The 15,988-nt window shown below is 40.0% G+C and overlaps 1 protein-coding gene across 1 annotated transcript in view; it reads left to right on the top strand.

Annotated features, from left to right (window-relative positions):
* Nucleotides 1-15,691, top strand: part of LOC123769491 (uncharacterized) — a 51,857-nt gene extending 36,166 nt beyond the window's left edge. The window contains exons 6-7 of the mRNA XM_045760637.2: nt 5,129-5,238; nt 14,703-15,691. Of these exons, the coding sequence (XP_045616593.1) occupies nt 5,129-5,238; nt 14,703-14,751 (159 nt within the window). The 3' untranslated portion in view covers nt 14,752-15,691. The remainder of the gene's footprint in view (nt 1-5,128; nt 5,239-14,702) is intronic.
* The last annotated feature ends 297 nt before the right edge of the window (nt 15,692-15,988 follow it).

The following is a 15,988-nucleotide window of genomic DNA, read 5'->3' as shown; positions in this document are numbered from 1 at the left end:
TCCTTTGCATTATGAGCCAGAGGGCCTTCCTCCTTGGTCTCCATCTGGTGTTTTCTTCCTTCCCAGTCTTCCCTGTCTCCTGTGCCCTCTTTTCGTTCTCAGCCCTCCTTCCCTGACTTTTGGACCTCCTCACCACCTATCCGTCCAGGCCGTTGTCTATCCCCACAGCAATCTTCATGTTGACCGATCTCATTCTCCTTCTGTTAAGACTAGAGGCAATGTCCAGTACATTGCTGCTGGTACGCCTCTGTCAGAAACGTAAACCTGGCTTTTCTTCCTCCCCGGCGGTATCGTTATGTATTGCTCCATTCCTCACTTTCCGACTCCGACTCTGTCCCTGTATCCCCTCCCATTTCAATGGCAGCGTCACCTGTCCCAGCTATGGAGGTTCTTTTGGTCCTTGATTCTATCGGATGCTGCCCTTGATGAAATGCACTTCCCCCGTTTGTCTTTCCTCCCTCTGATTTCCTTGACCACCCCTTTCCGGACTCTTGTCAGTCTGCTTCTGGTCTATCCTACGTCTCCCTTGACTCCATCGTCTTTGCTAGATGTTTCTATGCCTTATAACCCTGATTTCACTGATCCTGATTCTGATATTACTTAGTACACTGTGTTCTTTGCCATTGTTTCTCCCTTGTTCTCTATTTTTGGCATTGTCCATTCTTCAATGGAATATTCGTGGATTTTATCCCAACTTCCATGAACTCCAACTTACGATCAATCAGTTTTCATTGTTTTGTGTCTTTTTCCAGGAGCTGATGCTTAGTGCTCGTCCTGGCCACTTCCGTGGTTATTCCCTTCCCTCCTCCCCCCCACCCCCTCCAACTTTTGCTGGGGCCCATAACTCTACTTCTTTCTTGATTTGTACTGACTTTCATTTCGTCCCCATACTTTTTCAGTTGCACATTCAGTGTTCTGCGGCCCGTATCTTTGTGAGTAAACGGTATTCGTCTGTTCCATTTATCTCCCCACCCAATGTCCCAATTTCTCTTCCTGATTTGCGCCTGTGCTCGTTTTGGGCTATTTTAACTGTCTACATACCCTCTGTGGCGATGTTCTTACAGAGTGGGACATTGGATGGGGAGATATATGGAACAGACTATCATTTACTCACAAAGATACGGGCCGCAGACCACTGAATGTGCAACTGGAAAAGGGACCTGACAGCTGAGTGGACAGCGCTTCGAATTCATAATCCTGAGGTTCTGGGTTCGATCCCCAGTAGAGGCGGAAACAAAATGGGCAGTTTCTCTCACCCTGATGCACCTGTTCACCTAGCAGTAAATAGGTTCCTGGGAGTTACAGCTGCTATAGGCTGCTTCTTGGGTGTGTGTGTGTAACAAAAAGGAGGCCTGGTCGAGGAACAGGCCGTGGGGATGCTAAGCCCCGAAATCATCTCAAGATGACTAACACCCGGGGTCGCCTTTTCGAACCATTTGTCTTCTCTTCTCGGTCTCTTCTGAATTCTGGTGAACCCACTCATGCACTCGCACCTTCTTGATTTTTCTTTCTGCTCATCTTCTATGATTTAGATTTCACATGACTGATTCTTGATGACATCCATAACAGTGACCATTTCCCCATCCTTGACACCTCTTTTCACTCTCCCCTCTCCTTCCCTAGGTGGCGGTTTCCCAAGGTTGATTGAAATTTTTTCACCCTGCATGTTACTCATTCTGACCTCTCCATTCTGCCTCCCTCGTGCCCCCTCCTTTTTCATGACAGCTTATTAGACGCTGCCCTCCACTCTGTTCCTTGCTGTACCTTCTGGGGCATGCGGTGGAATGCAGACCGTGCAGGGGCTGTCCGCTGTAAATATGCAGTCTGGAAGAAACACGCCGACAGACGGCTGATTCTTTTGTTTTGTTGTAAAAGACGAGTGCAGTGGCCCATAGTGCCATCCGTTCGGCTAAACGTGAGAGTTTGAAATTTTGTTTCTACCGTTATGACTTGACACTCCTCTGCTCCAAATCTGGAAGAAAATCCGTTAGATAGTGGTTAACTTTGTTCCAGATGTCTCGCCAGTCTTTCACCTCTGGTTCTATTGTGACGGATCCGGTGTCTGTCGCGACCAAATTGTTTTTTTTTTTACTTTTCGACTGTTAGGTCTGGTTCTCATATTCCTCCATCTTTCCTTAATCGTAAGCCCCTTCTTGAATCTTATCCCTTAGATTTTTGCACATATCTCCCACTTCCCTATAACGATCCCTTCTCTCAGAAATCCAGTCTTTCCAGGCCCTTTTCGGTTTTACTGCAGTAGGCTCAGATGAGTCATTATGAGATGCTTTGCCATCTCCATCCAAGCACGTTTCAGTATTCACTTAATATGTATAACTATCTGGGAGTCGTCGTCAGTCCCTTAGGACGGGCTTGCGGCAGATGTTCCTCCTAATCGGAAACCAGGTTCTTTAGGGACATCTCCTAAGGACTTCCTTCCCATTGCCCTCACAAGTTGCGTCTGCAAACTCTATGAACGTATGGGCAGTATCCGTCTGATGTGGTTTTTGGAACACTATCACCACCTCTCCCCTTCTCAATTTGGCTTTCGCAAAAGTGTTGCAGCACGATTGATATCTTGGTGAACTTAGAGGTCTATATTTGTACTTCCTTTGCTGCAAAGACCACCGTTGTTGCTGTTCTTTTTGACCCGGAAAAGGCATATGACACCACCTAGATATACCATATTCTGTCCCAACTTCGTTCCTTTGGCCTTCTTGGTAATGTCCCTCTCTTACTTCAAAGCTTAAGCTCTAGTCGTTCCTGTAGATTGAAGCTTAGTACCACTCTGCCTTTTTTCGGCAATACAAAGGTAGCCCAAGGTAGTGTTCTGAGCCCTACACTGTTCCTTGTTGCCTTCAATGGTCTTCTTTCCTCCCTTCCATCTGGCATTTTCTCTGCTCTATGTTGACGATCTTCCCCTTTGCTGTTGGGGTGATGACTTGCATTTCCTACAACGACGGCTTCAATTTGCGATTCATGCTGTGTTGTGCTGGGCCACCAATCATGGCTTCAAGTTATCTTCTACTAAAACTTGTGCTATGACGTTCACTCGAAAGCAGGTCGTTTCTCGTCCCCCTTTGTCGCTTTATGGGAATCCCCTTGTGTATAAAGATTCTGCTAAGCTTTTGGGGTTAATCTTTGACACTGTTTGACTTGGTTGCCCTATATCTCTTACCTCCGTGTTGAATGCTCTAAGCCTTAGAACGTGAGAACGTAAGAACGTAACTTAAAACAACTTAGAACATGACTGAAAACTTTACTCTGAGGTAATAGATATTGGGCGACCAAGACATACTGAATCCTGAACAGGATTTTCACACAATCCCCCCCATGCACTCTGGCTCTGTCATCTAGGATTTGTTCTACCTCTGAAGCTCGTTTTTCAATACATACAGAGTAATAGTAACCCTCATCACTGCTACGAATTCTCTCATTAATGCAGTCACGTTAGTGTGATTAGTCTATTAAAAGAGAGCATCAGAGGTAGAACAAGTACTAGATGACAGAGCCAGAGTGCATTGGGGTAATTGTGTTGAAATCCTGTTCTGGCTTCAGTAGAAGCCTCAGGAAATCCTTGTGTGTTCAGATGAACTTCAAGTTGCAATCCTTATACCATGTCGTGGTCTAGTTGCTAGGAGCGTGTACTTGGGAACACCCACCGCATAGGTTTGAACCCTCATCACTGCTCCTACGGATTTTCTCAGTAACTGGACATGCCCTAGGAGTCATGGTTAGCAACAACCAGAGGCTGAAGCAGCAATGCATTAGTGCAGGAAATAAGCCAGGGTGCTGGGATTTATATAAGAATCATCTGCACCAGACAATGTCATCTTCATTTATGCCTTACACTGATGATGCTCTCCTTGGACTGCGCTGTACAGTTGTGGTCGCCATCCTACAGAATGGACAGATTAATGACTCAATTTACACTCACTGGAGAAGGCACGACAAAGCGAGGATATGGCCTAGGCTTTCACGCGAAGAACAAGGGAGATGATAACAGAGTTTACGAAACCGTCGTAGTAGGTCAGTATCCACAAAACTGGGTACAAGCTAGATAAATACTGTTTGCCAAGTATATTGGAAAGTACCCTCAAAACTGGGGTGCAAGATAGATAAATACTGTATACCAAGTATATAGGAAAGTACCCATAAAACTGGATAAGTTAGATAAATACAGTAGCAAGAATATAGGAAAGTACCAGCAAAACTGGATACAAGCTAGATAAATACTGTTTAGCAAGTATATAAGAAAGCACCCACGAAATGGATACAAGCTAGATAAGTACAGTTTAGTATATAGGATTACCCATTGAGGAATGGGTTGTGGATGAATATAGTTTAACAGGAGTCAACAGTTAGAAATACTCTACAAATCAAGGGACCCAGAATGTGGAATGACATTCCCAATCATGCCATCGGCTGTACCAGTTTAAGAGAAAAACTAAGTACTACCTAATAAACTCCATGTAACCTACCTTACCCCTTAAATGTCAACCCATGCCTTGCTATTTTCAAGCAATACTGTTGTTGACCAACTTCTATAATTGCTGATTTCTGCCATGTTCCACCTCTGTTTTTCCTTTTTCAACACAATTTATACTTTAATCTCAATTAGTACTAAGTTTTAGTTTGTGTTTTTTTCCACACCCCCGAAACACTGTGCGTATTAGTGACTTTAGGTATTGTAATGTACTAGTTCTATCTATAAATCTAACATTATGTTTGTAATTTATCTATGTATGTACTTTTACCTGAATAAACATTTGAATTTGAATTTAAATTTTGGAAGTTAAATTGGATAAGTAATATGCTGAGAGGTGTAGTAGTAAATCGACAGTCTAGTATGGGCCACATTGTGGATGCAGAGCTCCTTAATTCTTATGTTCATTTATTCTTTTTCATTTTGTGTCACCCAAGAAAGTAAAACGGAAGATGAAGTCCATTGTAAAATTTTAGTTACAATTTACTGGTAGGATTCATTTTATTTAACATACTGTAACAAGAAGGATTTTAGTCTCTGCATCAACTTTCAGAAATAGTAATATTTCCATGTATCGAAATTAAAACAAATTGAGTAATTAAACATGCTTCATTTGCTGTATATATACTCATTATTTACTTTCAGGAAAAGACTGAACCAACTCTGGACTCAGTAATTGATGAGCTGGATCAGTTTTGGGAAGAAGAAATATCAGTAATGGATGATGCTGCAGCAGTTTTCTTGTTGAAGTTGGTGTGAGTTTAATGTGCTAATTTTGTTAAAAGTTTATTACAAAAAATTGTTAGGTATGGTAATATTTGGTGTAAAGAGATGAGAGGAAATGGAAAATTCTGAATAGTTGGAAGATGACTAAAAAATATATATTAATAGTGAGATTAATGGGTGGTGGGAGAAGTTGAACAGTTTACTGACAGTGTTCATGGATAGCTGATTCCCATAGACTTAACAGTAAAAGGTCCAACCCTTGATATCTTTTCCATATACAGTAACTGAAAACCAAGTAATTTATCAAACCGGTACCCATACTCTTCCGACGGCATCTTCCACCTCAGTATATATTATAGTCCGGCCGTGTCTCTCTCAAAACACACTTCTCCATTATAAACCGGGATATAGTATTGGAAAATATTGCTTCTACTCTATTACACTGTCGTATCATGGCGTCCCACAGCATCGCTGGTAGCATAGAACCTTACAGAACTTAACAACAATCCACCTGGTCTCCAAAAGCTTCTAGGGGTAGGGAAAATCCAGAAAAAATCAACCAGTTTACTGGGGCGAAATTATATACATGACACTGCTCTATACACAACACGTATCCACAACTATTACTTAAACCAACAACAGTACAATTCCAGCAGCTAGCTGTTGCTAGGTCACAATCGCCTAACAACAGTGGTACACTAGTCAACTGTTGACAGGTTTTAAAGACATGAATATGGTGGGTAGTGATATACAACACCATAGTGGGGTAAAGTCATTAGTATACACATCAATAACACCAGTCAAAGTCCTCAATTGGTTATAGAAAAGAAAGTCCTCATGGGACTGACAAATGTTAGTCTAAACTAGCTTTCCTTCAGAAAACCTTAAGTCTCAACTGGACCAACAAATGACAAAGTCTACACTTTTCGTAAATTCGGCAGAGTCCACAATGGCTGGAAAAGTGGTGAAGTCAATTACTTATCGAAAATACAAGTCCACAACAACTTGACAAAAAGCAAGGTCGATTACAGGTCTTCCAAACGTTAGTTACAATGTCAGGTAATGTGCCAGTCAGAATTTTCTCTCAAAGTGACCTTACCAGGAACCTGATTAAATCCATACGCGAGGGAATTTGGCTGTCGACAAACCAGGAAAAGTTGACTTCAAAGTCCAAAAAGTCATAGAATTTGTCTCAAATCCACAAACCATGAAATTTTGGCAAAGTCCCCACTCGGCTCAATAATTGAATGTCACCTTCCACACAGACAAATATATCAAATTGTGAAAAACACTGATAAAAACTGATCCATTACTTTAGTAATAATACCTCTTACATAAATACCATTAAGAAGTTTATAAACATATATACACATATATAGGGAGCTCAAACCGTGTCTCACCAATACTTAGAGGTAATTGATAAGCTGCCTCGGAGCACCCGAGGGCGGCAACATCCGTACCAACTTAGAAAATTATATGACCACCCATATCAGTAATGAAATATGTGACTACGACCATCCCAAACCTGAGGAGAACCTCGGTGGATCGAACTCGGTCATAGTCAAAAGTGGTGCGGGAGTCCGTAGAATGGGACGGGTTGCGTCAGGGGGGGACGTTGTGGGTCATGTAGGTAAGAGGGGAGGATAAGTATGTGTGCATGTGTACATCATCTCAAAGGTTTCTGGGGCTTCCCTGGATGTTTTGGCACGTGGCTTCCAGCCAGGCATCACTTGAGAGAGTGTCATGTTGGGTAGGGGCTGGAAGCTATGTGGTTGGTATGCGGTCATATAGGGAGAAGAGAAGATGAATATGTATGAGTATGTGCCGTAGAGTTATTCCTGTGTGTAGATAGATTGGAGTATGGGTTATGTTGGGGTGGGGGTAGGAGAGTATGTGGTTGTATGTGGGGAGAGTAAGGAAAAGGAGGAGAAGAGGAGTAGATGAATATGTATGGGTAAGCACCGTAGAGTTAATCCTGTGTGTATGTATATATATATATATATATATATATATATATATATATATATATATATATATATATATATATGTCGTACCTAGTAGCCAGAACTCACTTTTCAGCCTACAATGCAAGGCCCGATTTGCCTAATAAGCCAAGTTTTCATGAATTAATATATTTTCTCAAATTTTTTTCTTATGAAATGATAAAGCAACCCATTTCATTATGTAAGAGGTCAATTTTTTTTTATTGGAGTTAAAATTAACGTAGATATATGACTGAACCTAACCAACCCTACCTAACCTAACCTAACCTATCTTTATAGGTTAGGTTAGGTTAGGTAGCCGAAAAAGTTAGGTTAGGTTAGGTTAGGTAGGTTAGGTAGTCGAAAAGCAATTAATTCATGAAAACTTGGCTTATTAGGCAAATCGGGCCTTGCATAGTAGGCTCAGAAGTGAGTTCTGGCTACTAGGTACGACATATATATATATATATATATATATATATGTCGTACCTAGTAGCCAGAACTCACTTCTCAGCCTACTATTCAAGGCCCGATTTGCCTAATAAGCCAAGTTTTCCTGAATTAATATATTTACTATAATTTTTTTCTTATGAAATGATAAAGCAACCCTTTTCTCTATGTATGAGGTCAATTTTTTTTTATTGGAGTTAAAATTAACGTAGATATATGACCGAACCTAACCAACCCTACCTAACCTAACCTAACCTATATTTATAGGTAAGGTTAGGTTAGGTAGCCAAAAAAAGCTAGGTTAGGTTAGGTTAGGTAGGTTAGGTAGACGAAAAAAGATTAATTCATGAAAACTTGGCTTATTAGGCAAATCGGGCCTTGAATAGTAGGCTGAGAAGTGCGTTCTGGCTATTAGGTACGACATATATATATATATATATATATATATATATATATATATATATATATATATATTATATATATGTCGTACCTAGTAGCCAGAATGCACTTCTCAGCCTACTATGCAAGGCCCGATTTGCCTAATAAGCCAAGTTTTCATGAAATAATGCTTTTTCGACTACCTAACCTACCTAACCCAACCTAACCTAACTTTTTCGGCTACCTAACCTAACCTAACCTTTAAAGATAGGTTAGGTTAGGTTAGGTTAGGTAGGGTTGGTTAGGTTCGGTCATATATCTATGTTAATTTTAACTCAAATAAAAAAAAATTGACTCAATACCTAATGAAATGGGTAGCTTTATCATTTCAGAAGAAAAAAAATTGAGAAAATATAATAATTCATGAAAACTTGGCTTATTAGGCAAATCGGGCCTTGTATAGTAGGCTGAGAAGTGCGTTCTGGCTACTAGGTACGACATATATATATATATATATATATATATATATATATATATATATATATATATATATATATATATATATATATATATATATATATATATATATATATATATATATATAGTTTGATCAATAGATGAGACTAAGTACGTTATGTAGAGGATGGAAGGGGGTCCATACATGGTATGGATATGTTAAGGGGTGAGGGAGGGGGGCTTCCCCTCTGTCTGAGAGGGTTGGAGACCACTGTGGAGGGTAGGGTGGATGAGGAGGGGAGAATGAGGGAACAGTTATTTGCAGTTTTGACAGTGGAGTCATTATTTTTCTAGGTGTCAGACTGGTTCGTGTTGGGAGCTGCACCAGGGCGGATGTGGTCCATTAACCTTAATCGTTTTTCAAAGGGAGAGTTTGGGAGCTGCGTACTGTCCTGCGTTCTGTAGCTAACTGAAAGACTATGTGCAGTAGCTGGGTGGTCATATCTCCCGCCTCCCCCTCCCACCTCACTTTCCCTCAGCTCCCCCCTCGACAGGTAACAGCCTGCATCTATCACCTGTCAATTTCACATTCACTCCATGGGTCTGGAGGACTGCTTTTGAGAGAGTTTTGACATACCACAACAGACGAATGTTGCACTTTCACGCAAGTGAATGAAAGAATATATGCAATCTTTAGATCTATAACTAGGAGCAGCGATACCTCTTCATCCATCACCAAATATTGATGGTTTTGTACCTGATGTTGATAGAGTTCTCTCTCAGAGTACCTGTTGCACCTCTACTTTTCAACGGGGGTATTCTGCACATCCTGCCATGTCTTCTGGTCTCATGTGGTGTTATTTCTGTGTGCAGGTTTGGGACCAGCCCCTCAATTATTTTCCACGTGTAAATTATTATGTATCTCTCCCGCCTGCGCTCAAGGGAGTACAGATTTAGGCTCTTTAGTCGGTCCCAGTAATTTAGATGTTTTACTGAGTGGATTCTAGCAGAAAAGGATCTCTGCACGCTCTCTAGGTCAGCAATTTCTCCAGCTTTGAAAGGGGCTGTCATTCTGCAGCAGTACTCCACTCTAGAGAGCACAAGCGTTTTGAAAAGTATCATCATCGGTATAGCATCTCTAGTGTGAAAAATTCTTGTTATCCAACCTGTCATTTTTCTTGCAGTTGTGACGGCTACTTTATTGTGTTCTTTAAAGGTAAGGTCTTCCGACAATGAGTACACCCAGATCCTTTACATTGCCTTTTCGTTCTATGTTATGATTTGCCTGAGTTTTGTACGTGGTTTCTGTTTTTATATTTTTAATTTTTCCGTAGCGCATGAGCTGGAACTTATCCTCGTTAAACCCCATATTATTTTCTGTAGCCCATAGAAAGACCTGATCTACATCTGATTGGAGGTTTGCCGTGTCCTCTATGTTGCCAACTCTCATGAAAATCCTAGTGTCATCTGCAAAGGATGATACAGTGCTATAGGTTGTGTTCTGGTCTATGTCCGATATGAGGATGAGAAAAAGTACTGGAGCAAGCACAGTACCCTGGGGGACTGAGCTCTTCACGGTTGATGGGCTGGATTTTATTTTGTTGACTATTACACATTGGGTTCTGTTAGTCAGAAAATTGTAGATCCATCTGCCTATTTTCCGGTAATTCCTTTTGAACGCATTTTATGTGCAATAACACCATGGTCACATTTATCAAAAAGCTTTTGCGAAATCTGTGTAAATTACATCAGCGTTTTGTTTGTCTTCCATAGCATCTAATGCCATATCATAGTGGTCCAGCAACTGCGACAGGCAAGAGCGCCCTGTTCTGAAACCATGTTGTCTGGGGTTATGGAGATGCTGTGATTCCATGTATTTTGTGATCTTACTTCTTAGCACTCTCTCAAAAATTTTTATGATGTGCGATGTTAGTGCTATCGGTCTGTAATTTTTTGCCTCTGCCTTATTTCCTCCTTTATGGAGTGGTGCTATCTCTGCTGTTTTTAGTATGTCAGGGATAACGCCAGTATCTAGGCTTTGTCTCCACAGAATGTGAAGGGCCTGCGATAGTGGTTTTTTACAGTTCTTTATGAATATGGAGTTCCAAGAATCCGGGCCTGGTGCAGAGTGCATAGGCATACTGTTTATGGCTTCTTCAAAATCTAGTGGGGATAGGGCGACGTCTGATATATGATTTGATGTTGGTATCATATCCAAGAAAAATTCATTTGGGTTATCAATCTTTAGTGCATTTAATGGCTCGCTGAAAACAGAGTCGTACTGCTTCCTCAGTAACTCGCTCATTTCTTTGTTGTCATCGGTGAGAGTTTCATCTCCCTTTCGCAGGGGCCCGATACTAGATGTGGTTTTTGATCTTGATTTTGCATAGGATAAAAAATATTTCTGATTTCTCTCTATTTCACTGATGGCCTTTTGCTCTCTTTGCCTCTCCTGGGTTTTGTATGATTCTTGTAGCTTGAGTTCAATTGTTTCTATTTTTCTACCTAACCTTCTTCGCCGTTCTTGAGATAGGGTGCGACTCTCAAGTTGTTCCGCGATTCGTTTTCTTCGCTTATATAGGGAACGACGTTCCCGTTCCAATCTGCATCTCTTTCTCTTTTTTCTTAGGGGTATGCGGTTTGAACATATTTCTAGTGCTACTGAGCTTATTTTTTCCAAGCACTGGTTCAGGTTTGCATTTCCTAGCTGTTCTTCCCAGTTTATTTCTGTGAAGTCCTGGTTTATTTGCTCCCAGTTTATCCGTTTATTATTGAAGTTGAATTTGCTGAAATCTCCTCCACCGGGAATCTGGACTGGTTTTGAAGGTCCATTCCCCATGGTTGTCAGAACTTCAATTAAGTTGTGATCTGAGTAACAGGTATTTGTAATCATTATGTTCCCGATCAACTCATTATTAGTGAAAATGAGGTCCAGCGTGTTCTCCTTCCTAGTTGGTTCTACTATTTGCTGGTTTAAGGCAAACCTTTCGCACATCCGTAGCAGGTCATTTGCATGTGCCTGTTCATTTAGGCTACTTCCTGGTATTCTTTCTGATATTACTGTATTAGCCAGGTGCTTCCATTTCAGGTGCCGTAGGTTGAAGTCCCCAAGCAGGATGATGTTCGGAGCTGGATTTGTGAGGTTTTCCAAGCAGTGCTCTATTTTCATTAGTTGGTCTTTAAACTGCTGAGGGTTTGCCTCCGGTGACTTATATACAAGGACAACAACTACATTTAGGATCTCTATTTTGACTATCAGCACTTCCACCATATCATTTGAGGTGTTTAGCAGCTCAATACAGATGAGTGTGTCTTTGATGTAGAGGCTGACCCCACCCTGAAGCCGGTGTTTCCTATCACATCTGAAGAGATTGTATTCTGAGATCCATATTTCACCATCAAGATAGTCCTCTGTGTGAGTTTCCGTTAGGGCTGCAAACACTGCATTTGCCTCATGAAGGAGACCATCTATAAATTGAACTTTGTTGGATTTGCGTGTTTTTATACCCTGGATGTTGGCAAATATAAATGATGTTATCGTGTTAGTGGAAGTGCTGGATGCTTTAATTGGTGTTAATATCTGAGGCTCTGGTAAGGAGGCCACTGTGTTTGCGTCCTCTCTAGCATTTGACCGAGTTGGTGGTAGAGTCTGGTCATTTTTAGCCATTCTTCTCCTCCTCCTCTTGCTAAAAAATTATCCCGGTCGATGGAGTAGTGGCTGTTTTCATAGTGGTAGTCTGTCGGTTTTATTCGCCTGGTACCTCTTATATGATATTCCAGATATTCCAGATATTCCTCTTTCCAGATATTCTAAAAAAAGCGAGAGTAACGCCTGTCCACAAATGTGGTGATCTCACAGATGTTAAAAACTACAGACCTATATCAATCCTGCCAAACTTGTCAAAAATTTTTGAAAAACTAATCTATAAGCAGCTTTACTCATATCTAGCCAAACTCAATATACTTAGCCCTTGCCAATATGGCTTCAGGCCCAAAAAAAGCACTAACGATGCACTTATTAGTATGCTTAACTCGATTCATACAGCTCTTGATAAAAATGAGTTCCCTGTTGGGTTATTTGTGGACCTGCGTAAAGCTTTCGATACTGTCAACCACCAAAACCTTCTTCTTAAATTACATCATTATGGTGTCAGAGGACACTCCCTACAATACCTCAAATCCTACCTTACTGACAGGCTCCAATGTGTTTCTGTGAATAATACAATTTCTCCCACCCTACCCATCAACATTGGTGTTCCCCAGGGCAGCATACTTGGCCCTCTCCTCTTTCTCATCTACATTAATGACCTTCCAAATGCCTCCCAACACCTCAAACCAATCCTATTTGCTGACGACACAACCTTCATTTACTCCAGTCCTGATCCCCTTGCTCTAAATGCCACAGTAAATACTGAGCTAAATAAAGTCCATCTGTGGCTAACTGCCAACAAACTCACCCTTAACATTGACAAAACTTTCTATATTCTGTTTGGCAATAAATCCTCTAATCAAATAAATCTCAAAATAAACAATACCCAAATTTGTAACAAATTAGATGGCAAATTCCTTGGCATTCTCATTGACCACAAGCTGAATTTCCAGGGACACATTCTAAACATATCAAAAAAAGTTTCAAAAACTGTGGGCATTCTTTCTAAGATCAGATATTATGTACCACGCCCTGCCCTGGTGACTCTCTATTACTCCCTTATCTATCCATATCTCAACTATGGTATTTGTGCTTGGGGCTCTACTACCCAAAATCACTTACGTCCTCTAATTACTCAACACAAAGCTGCTATTAGGACAATATCCAATTCTGGCCCCAGACATCACTCGGTACCCCTACTCAAATCCCTGAATATGTTAGACATTAAGTCACTGCACATTCTCTCATGTGTACTATACATATACAAAACGCTAAATTGTAATGCCAATCCTGATCTCAAAAGCTTCATAGAAGGTTGTAACAGAACCCATGAGCACCACACCAGAAATAAATACAGTTTTGATATTCCTAGAGTACGACTTAATCAAACCAGAAATGCTCTACAAATCAAGGGGCCCAGAATGTGGAATGACCTTCCCAACCATGTTAAAGACAGTACCTCTCTCAACCAGTTTAAGTTAAAAACGAAGCTATACCTAATAAATTCCCTGTAACCTACCTTACCTCTCTTATTACCTTACCTCTTATTGTCAACCCATGTATGTTTTTTTTTTTTTTTTTTTTTCAAATCAACGCTGTTTTAATGTAATTTTCTGTAATAATTTGTAATTGTATTTGTGCTGTTTTTTCAACAATGTTCCCCCCTCTTTTACCTCTATTTTTATTTGTACTCAACGCATTTTTTTCTTATTACCCATTAGTTTGAAGCTTTAGTCAGTAGTGTTTTTTCCTGCCCGAAACGCTTTGCGTAATAGTGGCTTTAGGCATTGTATGTACTAGCTCTTATCTATAAAGCCAACAAACTTTGTAAAATCTCTTTATGTATGTACCTTTGCCTAAATAAAAATTATTATTATTATTATTATTATGAAAAGCTGGACATTCAGCATTGAAGCACTCTTTCCTGTCCAAAGAGTTCTTGCAAATTTCTGGGTGAAAGAATTCACAGCTTTTGGTACATTTACCTGTATTGAGGAGGTTTCTGCACTTTCTAGGGTGATCGTGTGTACATGTTCCATTTATTCTTCCCGATTCCCCATGCTTACAGGTAGCCCATCTGTAATACCAACAGATTTTGGGGCCTTGTTTTGTTTGTGTCCCTCTGCCAGGGACCGCACTCTGTTGCGGCGCCCCCGACACTGTGCCCTGCTCCGGTGCCTGTGACACTGTGCCCTGCTCCGGGGCCTGTGACACCGTGCTCTGCTCCGGTGCCTTTGACACCACGCTCTGCTCCGGGGCCTGTGACACCGCGCTCTGCTCCGGGGCCTGTGACATCGCGCTCTGCTCCGGTGCCTGTTCTCCGGACGTGCTCCGGTGCCTATCTCAAAGTTAATATCTGGGAGAGGATTCCATACACTTAGCCGTCTCCTCAAAGGAGGAGAGTTCCATTAAGAAACCTGACGTGATTTACAGGAATAAATATAACATGTTACACCCACTTTATGCTTGTGATATCCATTGCAATATTATAACTACGACAGTTTACTGTATACATTTTTTATCCTTTAATTAGTGTGTAAATGTTATGAAATTTAGCTTGATTTGTTATTTTTTTTAGGTGTACTGTTCGCTTAACATTAGAGAAGGCGTTGGACAAGATTGCTTAGGTTGAAGAACTTGACGAGAACCAAGGAAGAAATTACCATGAAAGAAAGTTTTAGAAGAAAATGGACAAGCACCTGTTAGCTAGAATCAGATTTATGAAAGATCAAAGTTTCTCACTTTATTTTTTTATCAAAAAAGTCTTATGTTATCAACCTACAAAGATTGATGATTTATTTGTTTCCATGGAATTAATTTCAAAACCACTTAAGTGCAATAATCGTAAATGTAAGTTAATCAAAAAAGTATTAAACTAAAGAAATAGCGTAGTCTCAATTATCATTGACTGCAAATAATGAAATGTTTGATATATTATTTGTAAACAAAAGCGGAGTTGCTCATATCTTATTAAAAAATATATGTTCATATTGTAGTATTATGCTCAAGCACTTCTGAAGAACGTTTATTTATAATATTTAGTAAAACTTTTGAATTCCTCAAGCAGAAGTAATATATTTAATTTGGCTGTAAAGGATTATTTTTTAAATGTTAAGTATGCAATAAATTACGTTGATTAGTTCAGTTTTAATTATTTGCATAAAATACACATTTGGAATATGAATGTCGTATTGTTTTCAGAGCTAATAATGGTCTTATAATTTGATATATAAACAATATGGTTGCTTGTATTTTCACCCACTTGTGTATTAAGACGACGTGTCCCACACCATATTGTAACTTTAACATTATTATACAAAATGTTTCCCACATACTTGTGAAAAAAGACCACACGTGTTCACCAAGATTGTGACTTTCATAACACTATTATACAAAATGTTTCTTCCCATGTACTGCTGAAATATTTAAAGCCATGGTTGTTAAAAAGGACACTTTCAGTCACATTTAAGTATGTCTATTGCAAGGGAAATTTACTTATCTGAAATGCATTTGTTAATAATGTGAAAGTTTGGCCTGAGTATAATAAAAAAAAAAATCCTTGTTTAATACCTTAGTTTCATTAACGTGTTAAGTTATGCATCACTTCATACCTACCTTGTTGAGGTATTGATGACACCAATGACAATGAATTTATGATAATATAGTACTTTACATGCATGTTTTCTGACCTTTGAGTGTCAGTAACTGCTCTTCTGTCATCTCTAATTTCCTGAGATACTGCGGGGGTTTGGGCAAAATATGACCCATCGCCGTTTTCAGTAATTGGCATGTTTTCGGTATAAAAAGTCGTAATTAGAAACGTATAAAATAGGTGCAGAGATTCAGAATTCGGCTCAAAAATCA

This window comes from Procambarus clarkii, chromosome 63, assembly GCF_040958095.1.
Source record: "Procambarus clarkii isolate CNS0578487 chromosome 63, FALCON_Pclarkii_2.0, whole genome shotgun sequence".
NCBI classification, from domain to species: domain Eukaryota; kingdom Metazoa; phylum Arthropoda; class Malacostraca; order Decapoda; family Cambaridae; genus Procambarus; species Procambarus clarkii.
Note: the sequence above shows the minus strand (reverse complement) of the source record. Positions and strands in the feature narration are given on the sequence as shown.